The 12,949-nt window shown below is 40.3% G+C and overlaps 1 protein-coding gene across 1 annotated transcript; it reads left to right on the forward strand.

Annotated features, from left to right (window-relative positions):
• The first annotated feature begins 316 nt into the window (after positions 1–316).
• On the forward strand, positions 317–11,902 carry LOC146379572 (adapter molecule crk-like). The gene is made up of 3 exons (XM_084940858.1): positions 317–831; positions 3,011–3,615; positions 7,066–11,902. Exons 1-3 carry the CDS (start codon positions 612–614, stop codon positions 7,198–7,200), a joined length of 960 nt encoding a protein of 319 aa, XP_084796984.1. The 5' UTR covers positions 317–611; the 3' UTR covers positions 7,201–11,902.
• The last annotated feature ends 1,047 nt before the right edge of the window (positions 11,903–12,949 follow it).

Below are 12,949 nucleotides of genomic sequence, written 5' to 3' on the forward strand. Positions count from 1 at the left end.
CTGTATTTTACGATTTTCACAATGTTAACGCTTTTTAACTTCTGTGGTGCGTTTGTTGTTTCAACATAAACTTACGGTCGGTGAGCGATGCTTGTCTTCCAGTCACGTCAAGGATTTAAAATTTGTACATTTGTAAGCTAAGACAAAGACGACATAATCAGTAAAAAAAAACCCCACATGCAAACTAATATAAACAGAAGACATCCGCATTAAATGTAGCCGTAATTTAAACGGAGATGAAAGCTCGTTTGGTAGATTTCCAATCTTTTAATGGGCGTGAACGCACCGCTTCCCATTGACCGGGCATCCCTTCCGGTAGATGAGGTCAACTTTTCCCTAGATCCGCCATTTCAGCCTTGGAGTTTCTTGTTGCACGATAGTTATGATTTTTTTAGTTATTTTAAACAACAAAAAGTAGGTAATTTGGATTTGTGGTGCAGAATTCGTTCCGCCGAAATACACCCCTTGATATTACGGTTAGACGTTACGAAAATTGTGCCGTTGTGACGTTTTTCCAGCGGGAGTGTTAGTCAACCAAAGTTTTTGTATGAGTTGCGGATAGGGAGAGGCGAAGGGGAAAGGCCTCAAGCCTTGGACGGGACTTCACAGCCATGGCCGGTAATTTTGATGCCGAAGACCGTGCAAGCTGGTATTGGGGGAGACTGAGCCGCCAGGAGGCGGTTTCTCTTTTACAGGGACAGAGACATGGTGTTTTTCTCGTGAGGGACTCGATAACCATCCCCGGAGACTACGTGCTCTCCGTGTCGGAGAACTCCAGAGTGTCCCATTATATCATCAACAGTATCAGCAACAACAGACAATCTGGATCAGGTAACGTTGGTCTACTTCTCACTTTAACTGAACTTGACCCTCTTCGTGTTCCCTTGGCTCTAACATAAGGAGTACTTTCATTTTAAACCTGCTTTGCTAGGATTTAGCTCACTCGCTCTTCAAGCAGCGCCAGACTCCCTTTAGGAATTGTCTAATTGATCAAGACAGTAGTAGATCCACAAATATATCCTGGTTTTACCAAATAAATTTACAACCTTTTCGCGTTTTGGAGGCTTCATTTTTAAGTCGGCGTATTTGTAATAACAAAAATCACCACTCTGTTCAACAAAACGTTATACATGTGGTTTACACACCTCGCTACCGCCCACTCGATCCCCAAGCCACGCCAGACTCCCCTTAGGAATTGTCTAATTTAAAAAAAAATCCGAGTAACTCCACAAGCACTCAAATCTTACCATTAGAGATTTACACATTTATTTATTTTAGTGTTTTTGAAGCTCAGTTTTAAAATCATTATTCATATAATAATGAAATCTTGGATGCAAAACAAAACTTTGTAGGTATGCTGTACACACCTCTTTCCGCAAGCCAGCCAGACTACCTTTAGGAATTGTCCTATAAATCTACATCTTTCTGGGTTTTTAAAACTATTTTAAAAAGTCGGCATGTATGTAATAAATCTCCACTATCCGCCCACAAACTCCTCAAGCAACATTGAACTCCTTTCTGGAATTGTCGAATTAACATTACTTCCCTAAAGCCACTAACATATATGAACAGTAACATGTAGGTTTATAACTTTCCGTGATTATTAAAGCTGTCTTTTAAAACTGGTGTATAGTTTTACTAAGTTCTGTGAGTCAGTGTTGCTTTCAACTGAAAAATGAAGGTGAGTAGTTTTATTGAATCTAATCCCCATGTGTGGTTGATGGAGGTTTCTTTAAAGGATAGTAAACAACCGCATTTTAGTCATTCAGCCACTGTTTTTGTTAAGGGTAATATATTTTTTGGCAGTGCTTTGTCCCTGTTTAGCAGCAGGACTACCCTTCAGCAGGTAAAGAGGTAAGGTGAGCTGGTGTGAGCAACTGTTATTACTGCTGCTGTTGCTGCTGCTGCTGCAGAGGTTGAATGAACTGGGGAAGTTCCGCTGTCACAACGGGGGGATGACTGGTCAGATTGGTGCTTCAGGAATGTCTGTGATCAGGCCCTATTGCACACACACACCCGTACTTGCAGGTTTTGCCGTTGTGCTTGAGGCCCTTAATGGCTGTTGCACAATCCTCGTCCTTTCTGAACTTCCCTGTGTCTTGTTTCCCAGTAGTAAATCAGGGGATGGCCTCATAGACGGTAAAAGAGACTGTACGCAAAATGATTCACTTCATAGTTGTCACATTTATTTTGAAATGACAAACAAGTGCTTAATTCAGCTGTGGTGCTGTTTGAGTCAGGACAGTTGAACTCAAAGTGACACAGTGTCATAATTGAGTCATTCCTGAATCCACGTCCTGCAGAAACTTGCTCTGCTGCTCTTCTCTTCTGTCGTTTAGCTGGCTGTACCAAGCCCTCGTGGAAATTAGTAAATCAGTGAGAAGTAGGCTAGATACTGTTTGCCTTTATTGATGCATTGTCAATTTTATTATCCCTCAAAAATCAATCTGCTCAGGTCTAATGTGTCAGTTAGTTACATGACAAATTCTCCCACAGGCACCAACAGCACAAACACAGTGGACAGCTCCACTTCAGTGGGTGTTTCTCTAACACCACCAAGTTTGTACTTGTGTGCTTGCTCAGTACACTATTTGGCAAATGTACTTGAGAATTCAGACTTCTGAGGATGGGAGGGAAGGGCACCGGACAGTCATTCTGCAGTTACGATCACAATACAGTATCATCGCTGTTAATGTTGCATGTCGATCTAAAGGAACCTACCTGCCTTTGGTCTTATTCATATCTGTTATTGTCTTCTAATATCAAGAGATTTATATAACGGCTTATTAAGTTATATTAGGTAACATTGATCACATGACTTTTTGCACACTTTCATTTTCTCTTTCATCTCTTTCACTAAAATGGTTATGTGTGCACAGCTTAACGTGTTTATTAAAGAAAAACAAACAGGCTAGGTGGCAAAATTATTATTTTTTTATTATGAAATAGGGGTTTGTCCTAATTTTTTTTATTTTTCAGCAAGCTAATAAAGTCTCATTTCTTCCACCAGGATTGGCTCCTTCTCGGTTTCGGATTGGGGATCAGGAGTTTGATGGGTTGCCGGCTCTGCTGGAGTTCTACAAGATCCACTACCTGGACACCACAACGCTCATAGAGCCTGTGAACAGAGGCAGGCAGTCAGGCCTCATCAGCCCCCCCGCTGTCGGACCTCCCCAGCAGACCGAGGAAGCCGAGTATGTCCGGGCACTGTTTGACTTCCCTGGCAACGACTATGAGGACCTCCCCTTCCGCAGGGGGGACATCTTGCGCGTGCTGGAGAAACCAGAGGAGCAGTGGTGGCACGCCAAGAACCAGGAGGGCCGAGTCGGGATGATCCCTGTGCCTTATGTGGAAAGGTACCGACCCTCTTCGCCCACTGCAGCCAGTCTTAGTCCGGTCCCCGCAGGGACCGGACAAGGCGGCCATGTTGGCGGGGTAATGGGCAGCACAGATGGAACAGGGTCTCCTCAGGCCACCGCTCTGGGGGAACCGGGCCCGTATGCTCAGCCTGTGGTCAACACTCAGCTCCCAAACCTACAGAACGGGCCGGTCTATGCCCGGGCAATTCAGAAGCGGGTGCCCAACGCTTACGACAAGACGGCGCTGGCTCTGGAGGTATTAATCTTATCACCAGTTACTTTCCTCTTGTTTATTGTGAATCACTCGCCCCCCTTATTTTCCACTTTCAAAAGGGTCCGAGCCGAGGCGGCGTAGATTGTCCCGATTGTTATAATGGCTTACTCATGCATGTGAGCACGCACACTGTGTCTTTACAAATGCAGGCTGACAGCGAGCATGAGGACATTCAGAGTGGAGACATAGATCCTTTACAGTGGCCTCTCTTCATGCACACACTGCAGCCCAATGGGTTAATGTGAAAGTTGCATTGAACATTCATTACCACTGAGGTCCAGTGGAGCACAACGCTTTTAAGTTGCTTTGTGGTGATGTACTGAATAGTACATTCTACAGTAATCTGGACTCAGTGTCTCCACATTGCACACGTTTGGCCAACTAAACTTTTAGCTTTTCCATTTATTTTTTTTTCAGCTCTGATATCAGGGTTGGGTGATTTGCTCCATAGTCCAGTCATCCTGTTACCTGTGTTGGATTGCTAATTGTCAACAGCATCCGTGCTAGGCGGCAGAGGTTATCCACCCTCCATAATGCACAGTGTTTGGCCCAAGCATGCTTATCTACCTTCCTCGTATAGGTGTACTGTATGGCCAGTTTGGGTTGTTTTCTTATGTGTAGATCTCACCTGTCTCTCACACACAGCTCAGTTTTTCACTGACAAGTATACCTGGTGGGGAAGAGTCAAGGAGAAGATATAGGAGAGCATCTCCAGCTTAAATGAGTCCAACAGTCAGAAATATCCTGCTGTTTTCTCTCATTTGACGATGATGGATGGTGTTTCTGCAGGTGTGAACCTGTGTGTGCACGCCCAGACACGTCTGTGTTGGAAATGGTCGTTGTGAAACAATGTGAAACTGTAGTGAAGCACATCGCCGTGCATGTTGACCATAATCGGCGTTGTCTGTCGACGGAACCGTAGTTGATGTGCTCCATTGACCTGTAGCAGTGGGTTACAATCTGATTACATTAGTCTGTGATTCGGAATATGAACAGTTTATTCAGTTTAATGAAATTACAGCTAGTTAAACAGCAATACTGTGACCGCCGGACAGTAAAAGTATTTCCAGGATTTCTTTTTATATGCAGGAGAAAAGATGTGAAGCTTCTGAGGAGTGATTCTGATTTATAGCACGAAGCTGCAAGAATGTGACAGTAAGGCTACGTTCACCCTGCAGGCGAAAGCGCATCAAATCCGATTTTTTTTTGACCCTATGCGACCCATATCCGATCATGGTATGACAGTGTGAACGGCACAAATCCGATATTTTCAAATCCGATCTGGGTCACTTTCGTATGTGGTACTGAATCTGACACATATCCGATGTTTCAGAAAGCGACTGCTGTTTGAATGGTGAAGTCGCATTAAATCCGTCTATTACGTCACTGACACAAGACGGACGCCAATTATCCAGAAGACCGAGAAGACATCGCGAACGCTTCCTGGCCATCCAGTGTAGATGTTAGTGAAACTGTTGGGAAGACAACGTGAACATTTTATTTGTACTGTATAATCTGCAGATTCTGACAGAAATCTGCAACTATCCTTTGAAGCACCGCTCCTCTCTAAAACAGCAATAAGGATCATTATTAGGTTATTTACATTATTATGTAAATAACAAAATAACTTAAAGCAAAAATTGGGATTTGATCAAAAATTCGGAATTGAGCATTAAGACCTGCAGTGTGAACGTAGCCTTAAGCGCAAACTGCTCTGGCCAGAAACAACAACCCACCACAGCGAGCATGATGGCAGGTCTGCAAAGCCAAATGCTGTGACGACATGATAACGTCCTTTAATCTAAGGCAGGGCCGGTAACTGGATTTTAATTTCATTACGATTGTTTCCAGCAATTATGGAACTAAAAAACAAAGGAACAGGGATTTAAAAATATGAATATTTCTGCATTTATTTTCCTTACAATGCTTCTGATTTCTTGTTTGCGTGTGGTATTAACGCCTTTTGGCTTTGCAGCGCTGCGTTTTCAGTCGTTTGTAAATGCTGAGTGCGAGCCAAGACCATACAGACCTACTATATATAGGAGGTAACACTCACAGGTTTTCTGTAAGTAAAACCTGAGGAAGGTTTATTAAGAGCTGCCTCTTTTCCCGGATCACTGAGGATCTCTCCCTCTGTCTGTGTTTGGCGGCTTGTGGCCGTTGGTAGTTTGCTTTGATTTGCTGTGCAGGTTTCCCGAGGCGTGCAAGCTCATTCCCACCCAGGCCTCTGTTCTCCGGTGATTTCCCTTGAGACTCTGGCTTTATGGTGAAAAACACTCATTAGTGTGGACCCAAAACTCCTCAGTGGGTGACTTTGTGTCCCTCACCACCCAAACGAAAGATCTTCTGTGTGTCCTCATTACTCTGACAGCAATATGAAAGGTTTACTGTTACACTGTAAACTGGGAAGTTCACAGGATGGAATAAGCAGTGTAAGAATTTACTTTCTACAAGGAGTAAATAAGTAATTTGTGAGTGTTTAAAAGGTAAAAACTTACATGTTTGGTAACAGCCCCAACACTGGCTGGAACTGATTTAACAGAAAAAAAAAATTAACAGTAATGATGCGTAGTTCCAAAAGAAAGAAAAAAGACAGCTAAAGTAAATTTAATCTGCTTGGCGCATCCAGTATTTGGATGAACTGCTGTCAGCAGAGCCCCCTGCTTAAAATCCACTGTTTATTTGACTCTCATCGGTAAGGACAGAAGCCACTGCAGTGTTTGAATTATCACAAGTGGAAGATGGTGTGAGGTAAAGCAGACGAGATGGCATTGCACTGTTTTATAAATGTCTGCTGTTGTTAAAGTGGTTGGCAGAAATTTTGCAGCCAGTGTCCAAATATAGACTATTTGTGCATTTAATAAAGACTGAGGCTGGATTATTGGGGTGATACTAATTTCTAAGGAGTAAAAAGAAAACCTTTTATTAATGTATTAGCTGATATTGAATTAACTTTCATAGTATTTTGAAGGCCAATATACCCAAATCTATATCTAATTTATGAAAAATGTGAATTGCATCTGGTGTCCTCATTTCCAGCTTCTGTGTCCACTAAAATGACCTTCATGGGATAAATATGTCACTCACACTAGGAAGGAAAAATTCAGCCAAACATGAACACAGCATCTCGTTGAGTAAATGAAGCGGATCAAACCGGCCGGATCTGATTATCAGATGAAAGCTGACGAATGTGGAAGTCCTGTAATTTGGCCTGTATGGTTTCTCTGCTCTACAGCTGTAAAATGAAGATGGGTCAATCAATGTCACATCAATGCATTTCTTTCTGCAGGCTTTGATAGAAATCAGACGCTGAGCTTGTATTGATAACTTTGACTTGCATGTGTCACAGTTTATTTAGAGCGTGAAGAGGACGTGTAAGGATTGCAGAATATGCCTGACTTTTATTCTTTTCTTTTTTTTATTATTTAACAGGTGGGGGACACCGTAAAAGTGACCAAGATCAACGTGAACGGCCAATGGGAGGGTGAATGCAAAGGCAAACGAGGCCACTTTCCTTTCACCCACGTTCGGTTGTTGGAACAGTACTATCCAGACGACGAGAGCTGAGAAGCGCAGGTGCTCCCGTCACCTCCAGCACATCCCCTCGCTTTCAGTTTCGTCATGCTGGAATAGAAGAAGATTTCTGCAAGCACACACTATATGAAACTCTGAGCTAAACTGGTCAGTGTTTCCTGCCCACCCCAACATGTGATGTGTTGGCTGATCTTGTCTAATGTCTTTTTGATGAACCCCAGTCATATTAAGAGTTCACCCTGTGGTCGGACTGATATCGGTTTGCCTGCATTGTGAAACATCACTGCTGGCTTGCCCTTCATCTGCAGACACACTGAAGTACATGGCAGCATGTATTGGTTCACCCAGGATGACACTGGAAGGTCCGTTAACGGTTTGACGAGAAAGGCCTTTATTTAACCCTTTTGAGGCGACCAAGAAACAAACAAGTCAAGAACTTGCTAAACTTTTTTGTATAATCATAGTTTAAAAGATATAAGAACAATAGGATTTTGCTTTAGCGTGCTTACACACCTAAAGTTTTCACTCAGGTTGGAGGAAACATGGGGTTTTTATCTTAACCAAAACCTGCAGTTGTACTCAGGTGCAGGTTTTCCAATTTAAAGTAACTAATATTTAATTTTAATACAAATCCAAAAGTTAAACCACTGTTTAAATACATGTGATCAGATAAACTGTCACAGTAATGTCCCGATCAATCTTTGTATCCACTCTCTATAATTATGCAAGAATGGGGTAGCCAAAGTAGTTGGTATGAGTGAAACCTGAGGTTTGTTGTGCTTATGCAACAGTTTTTCCTTAAAACGTAAACTTTTTAATCGTTTTTAATCTTATTTCCACCCGTTGGGCACAGTTTATATAATATCAGGCCCAGCCAATAACCTTAACACATTTCTTTATTAGACTAGCTAATGATGACGTCTGCCTGTTACCACAGCTGTTACTGTCAAGTCCACATCTTTTTAACACAGAGCCCCCAAAGTCCACTAATGTGAGGTTTGTCTCCTTGAGCAAGGACGTATCTTCACTCTGGTGGACTTCAGCTCTGTGTACTTGTAGTAAATTTGTGTAAACTGGAAATGTCAGAGCCAAAATACAGGTATCAAAGCCCCCCCCCCCCCCCTTCGCTCAGAGGGCGTTGATGCTACACAAGTGTATTGATTCTGAGCATGTTGATCAAACACAGCTAAACCTGTTAATACCTCCTATTTAACAGAGGTATTAAATAGAAAACGTATTAAAGACGGCACAGGTGACCGATATCAGTCAAACCCCGGTTTACATGCTTCCATCCCAGTATTGAAATCATCACATCACACAGCAGAGTCATCCTCCTCCTCCTCCTCCTCCCCGTTGTATCCGTGCATCTCTAGCCACTACCTTTCACTGACACCTGCAGGAGGGAAATGGAGATAAAACGGGAGATAAAACACTGCGGCTCTCACAGATGTGTGTGTCTGTGAGAGATTTTTTTGTTTGCTTGTGCTAGACTGTGAACCTCAGAGTGAAACCAACAAAGACTTTACCTGATGACTGTCCTGTGGAGACAGCGTCACCACTTTACCACACCCTACACTACAAACCAAGTCCTCTTTTTTGTTGTTGTTGTTGATGTACAAAAAGTGGAAAATAATATTATAGAATTAACTCTATATACATTGCACACCTTACATGCTAAATACTGTAAACATTTCTCCTCTTTATGCTGATTTTCTCTTACTTTTTATGGCCAGAGAGTGTACACCTTTTTTATTTTTCTCTTTTAAGACGCAGAAATGCGAAAGAACAAAACGAGCACCCTGTCACAGAGGAAGGAACAATCCCGTGAGGCTGCTTTATTAAAGGATGCAAGGAGAAAGGTTGAGGGATTTTATTTTTGTCCTCCTGGTGGGCTGATACGACAGCCATTCGGAGACGCTTTTAAGATAAAATCCACCACTAAAAAAAAGTATTACTGCTAAAACGGACATGTTTTTTCATGTTGTTTCTTGTGCCATAAGGGTGCCATGGATGGCATTTGCTGTAACTTTGTCATCTTGAGCACACAAAGCTTTTATAAACATTCACAGTCCTGCTGGCACCGTGGCATTATAAATAGAAACCTGAAACTCATCTGTTACTAAGGACATGTTTGTTCTCAGAAACGAGGAGAGGAATCAGCAACTTGGGATTTTTTTTTTTTTTTGTAAATTTTGTCGTTAGTACAGACTTGACAATGGTTGTGAAATGTGGTGAGTGGCATTGAGACTGATAAAACACTGTGTGTGTGTGAGTGTGTGAGGGAGGGGGGAAGAGTCTTAAATTGGGGGTGTGATTGGTTGCACCCTGTATTTTTACCAGGTCAGAAACTCATTTATCATCTTTGTCAGGATGCATTCAAAGATTGAATTGCTGGCAGTGCTTACTGAAACAGGAACCCCTGCTGCACATAGATTTTTTTGTTTTGTTTTGTTTTTCTTGGTCACGAGGGAGGGTCCGCATCCTCTGCGGACCTGCCTTATATTTGTTCTTGGAAAAGATGAGAAGTTAAATTGGGAAGTGACTGGCTTGAAGTTGAAGTCTCGAGGACACACCCAGAATTGCATGTTATCTTTCTGGTTCTCCAAAATTAAGAAGTTCAGACCTGCCCTGGAGCTAAAGCGATAAATGATGCCTACGTGTCCCTCCTATGGTTATTAGGGGACGGAGGATGAGAAGATGTTCACCTCGCAGTACAGATCTGGGGTTCTCAAACTCTGTGGGAGGGGAAAAGTTAACACCCCACAGTTTGAATTTGTCAGTAATGTGGAAGAGTGGTCCAAAAAAGAATTTTTATCTCAATGGAGATGGTCCAGTGCAACTAACAGACTCCCTAAAATACACAAAGAAGTATTTTTCACCTTGTTGCCCACACCTGTGCAGTTTGAGAACCACTTATGTCGACCCCAGTGTTAGCGACGCCTGCCTTCTCTCAGATATTATGGAACTAAACTCGCCACGTCGCTCTCAGAGCATCCAAAAACAGACACGTGCAGATGTTCCAGTGTCAGGGTAGTGTGCTCGATGTGGAAACAGTAACTGTTACACTTTCACCTGTGAATAAACCTCTTCCTACATAAATGCATTCCCCCAGGAGGTAACTGCCCCCTACTGTCCAAACGTGTGCAGTAAGGGGGGGGGGGGCAAAAGAAATGCTTAAAAAATAAAGAAACGCTGTCCTTAAATTTGGGGAAATGAGGGGACAGATCAGTTGAGTAATTGGAGGTAAACATTTGTCTGCTTTTTTTTTCTTTTCCCTTTCACTCTTTTTTTGTGTGTAACTGTATGACAGCAGTATCTGTAAGCTAGTTACTTGCATACCTATCTTAAAGGTTGTAACTTGTCAGATTTTTAATATTTTATTTCGTTAGTTTAGTAGCTTGTAGCCAGAAAGGGTTTGTTTATTTCACTTTAGTTTTGTAAGTATTTAGTTAGTTTGCTTTTTATTGGTTTCACGGGTAGTTTTAGTCATTAGTCTTTAACTGGCTGTCTTAATCTTTAATTTATTATTATACAGGGGTGTGGTTAATGTTGACAAATATGACCAAATAGAGCAAAAATGAAATCTTCTCTATGTTAGTTATTGTTTGCTTTATTTTTTCTTATTTTATTTCACACACATTTTTTTTTTAAAATAAGAAACCAAAAAAGAAAAAAAACTTTCACCACTTCCTTCTACACAGATTTGTGTGGTTGGGCAGAAAGGAAAAAGTAGTGCCCTACATGAAGCTTCTCACAACAAAGTAGTTGGGGATTTATTTGTTTTATTTTTTTTTCTGTGTGTGTGTGGTTAACAAATGATTATGATTCTTGGAAGGAGATGTCGCTGATGTGCTTTTCATACGAATTCCTGTGCGCTTGGAGCTTCACATGGCGAGTCCAGTTTAGTTTATATTCAAGAGAAGGCAGACGTCTCCAAAACACGATGCAAGAAGGTGAATCAGAACTTTAAAAATACCGGTAATAAATCTATAATAATGATGCCATCAGAGGCACGTTTAGTGATAAAACCTACGGGGGTCCTTAAAGTGCTTTGAATGATCGCAGCTGTGTGTTGGTGGGGAGGTTGGACACAATTTTCAAACACATTTAAGAGTGCAGAAGCTGTGTTGAGTTTACATTGTGTGTAATTTTCCTTCATATTTCTTTTGTTGAGATTCAGATTTATGGAAAATATTTTTGTACACCTGCATTAATGTCATGTTTTATAACCGTATACAGTATGTACAGCCCCGTTTGTGCTGCATTAATAAATCCATGCAATATTTCCACGTCCCAAAGGAGACATTTTTGAGTGCTTTGTGTGGAACGTGACATAAATGAAACCTGCTGCTGCTGTCTTGGTGATTGTGCGGTGAAATGGAAAGCTTCTTTTAAAAACAAATATAAAATCTGGTGTGAAATGGTGATTTTTATTTTTCGAACGGTCGTTTGTGATTCCTTTTCTGGTTTACTGCTGATTTTTGGGATGTTCACCTCACTGTTACTCAGTTCTGCCACATTAGTTAAAGACCGATCACCTACAAACATGCACCTTATCTAGTGGTGATACATTTTTTTCAGAACAAGCAAAAATTGTATTTCTTTTCAGGAGATTGTACAATGAGTCAAAATCTTTTATTTTGAAGTCAAAATTAGCTTTTTATCTTCTATAGTGTGTAATCTATCAATGTATCCTAGTCAATAAATATACACCTAATTGTCAGGGTGCACTTTATCGGTGTGTGAACTTATTCCGTTTATCTACATTCAGGGTTTATAAATGCTAAGTTTACTGTATGCACATTCTACAGAAAAGGTTTGGCTTTAGCTTTAGTTTTCATTACACAACAATACAAACAGACTTGGACAAGCGGAAGAGGATGGATGGTGGGAATAATACAAACATTTGGGACTCAGTCACAAAGACATCCCAGTATCAATAAACACTGGGACTCAAGCCTCCTGTTGCTGGTTGTGAAGACAAAAATTTAACATTAAAACAGAGTAATTTCTGGTGTATATCAGTTTATCTTTGGTTTAGTACATTGTATTATTTAAGGTTAGGCTTCTTTTTTTAAAAAAAAAAAAAAAATCATATTTTTTCGGATAACTAAAATATTTCTTGACATTTAGCTTTACTTCACTTTTACTAACTTATGATACTCTTGGTAAAGTAATTATTAATATAGTTATTTGGAAAATAATAATAAAAAAATAAAGTGCTTCTTTGTGCTTTCTTAACATGTTAGATTGCAAATTCACCTGCACTCTTCAATGAAGAGTGTAAGTGAATTGTTAAGGGGTTAACATTAATGTGTTGGAGGGTTTTGAATTTACTTAATTTACTTAGAGGACAGTTTATTTTGAGGCTTGTTTTTTATGTATTTTTCAATTTTTTTATTTGATTATTTTTCTGTTATTTTATTTTTAAATGTATTTCATAAGTTTTTATCTTATATATTTTTTAAAAAAAATTAACTGTATTTCATTACTTTTTCATTTTTTTTTAAAATTTATTTTCTTTTGCTTATTTTTAATTTTATTTATATTCCGGACCTTTTTAACTTATTCGTGTATATTCTTTCTTTGTTTTTTAATGACCTTAATTTTTTATATAACGTGAATTTTATTTTTTAATTTCAGTTTTATTTAAATTTATTTACGTGACTTTTTTATTCATGCACGCACTTTTGTTTTTTTTTTAAATCACTACCTTTATTATTGATTTTATTTGAATATATTTTATTGAGTTGGCTGGAGTCCGTAGGCGTGGATGAGTCCG

The sequence above is a fragment of the Perissodus microlepis genome, chromosome 10 (assembly GCF_051167445.1).
Source record: "Perissodus microlepis isolate ML-2025 ecotype Zambia chromosome 10, ASM5116744v1, whole genome shotgun sequence".
Classification (NCBI taxonomy): Eukaryota; Metazoa; Chordata; class Actinopteri; order Cichliformes; family Cichlidae; genus Perissodus; species Perissodus microlepis.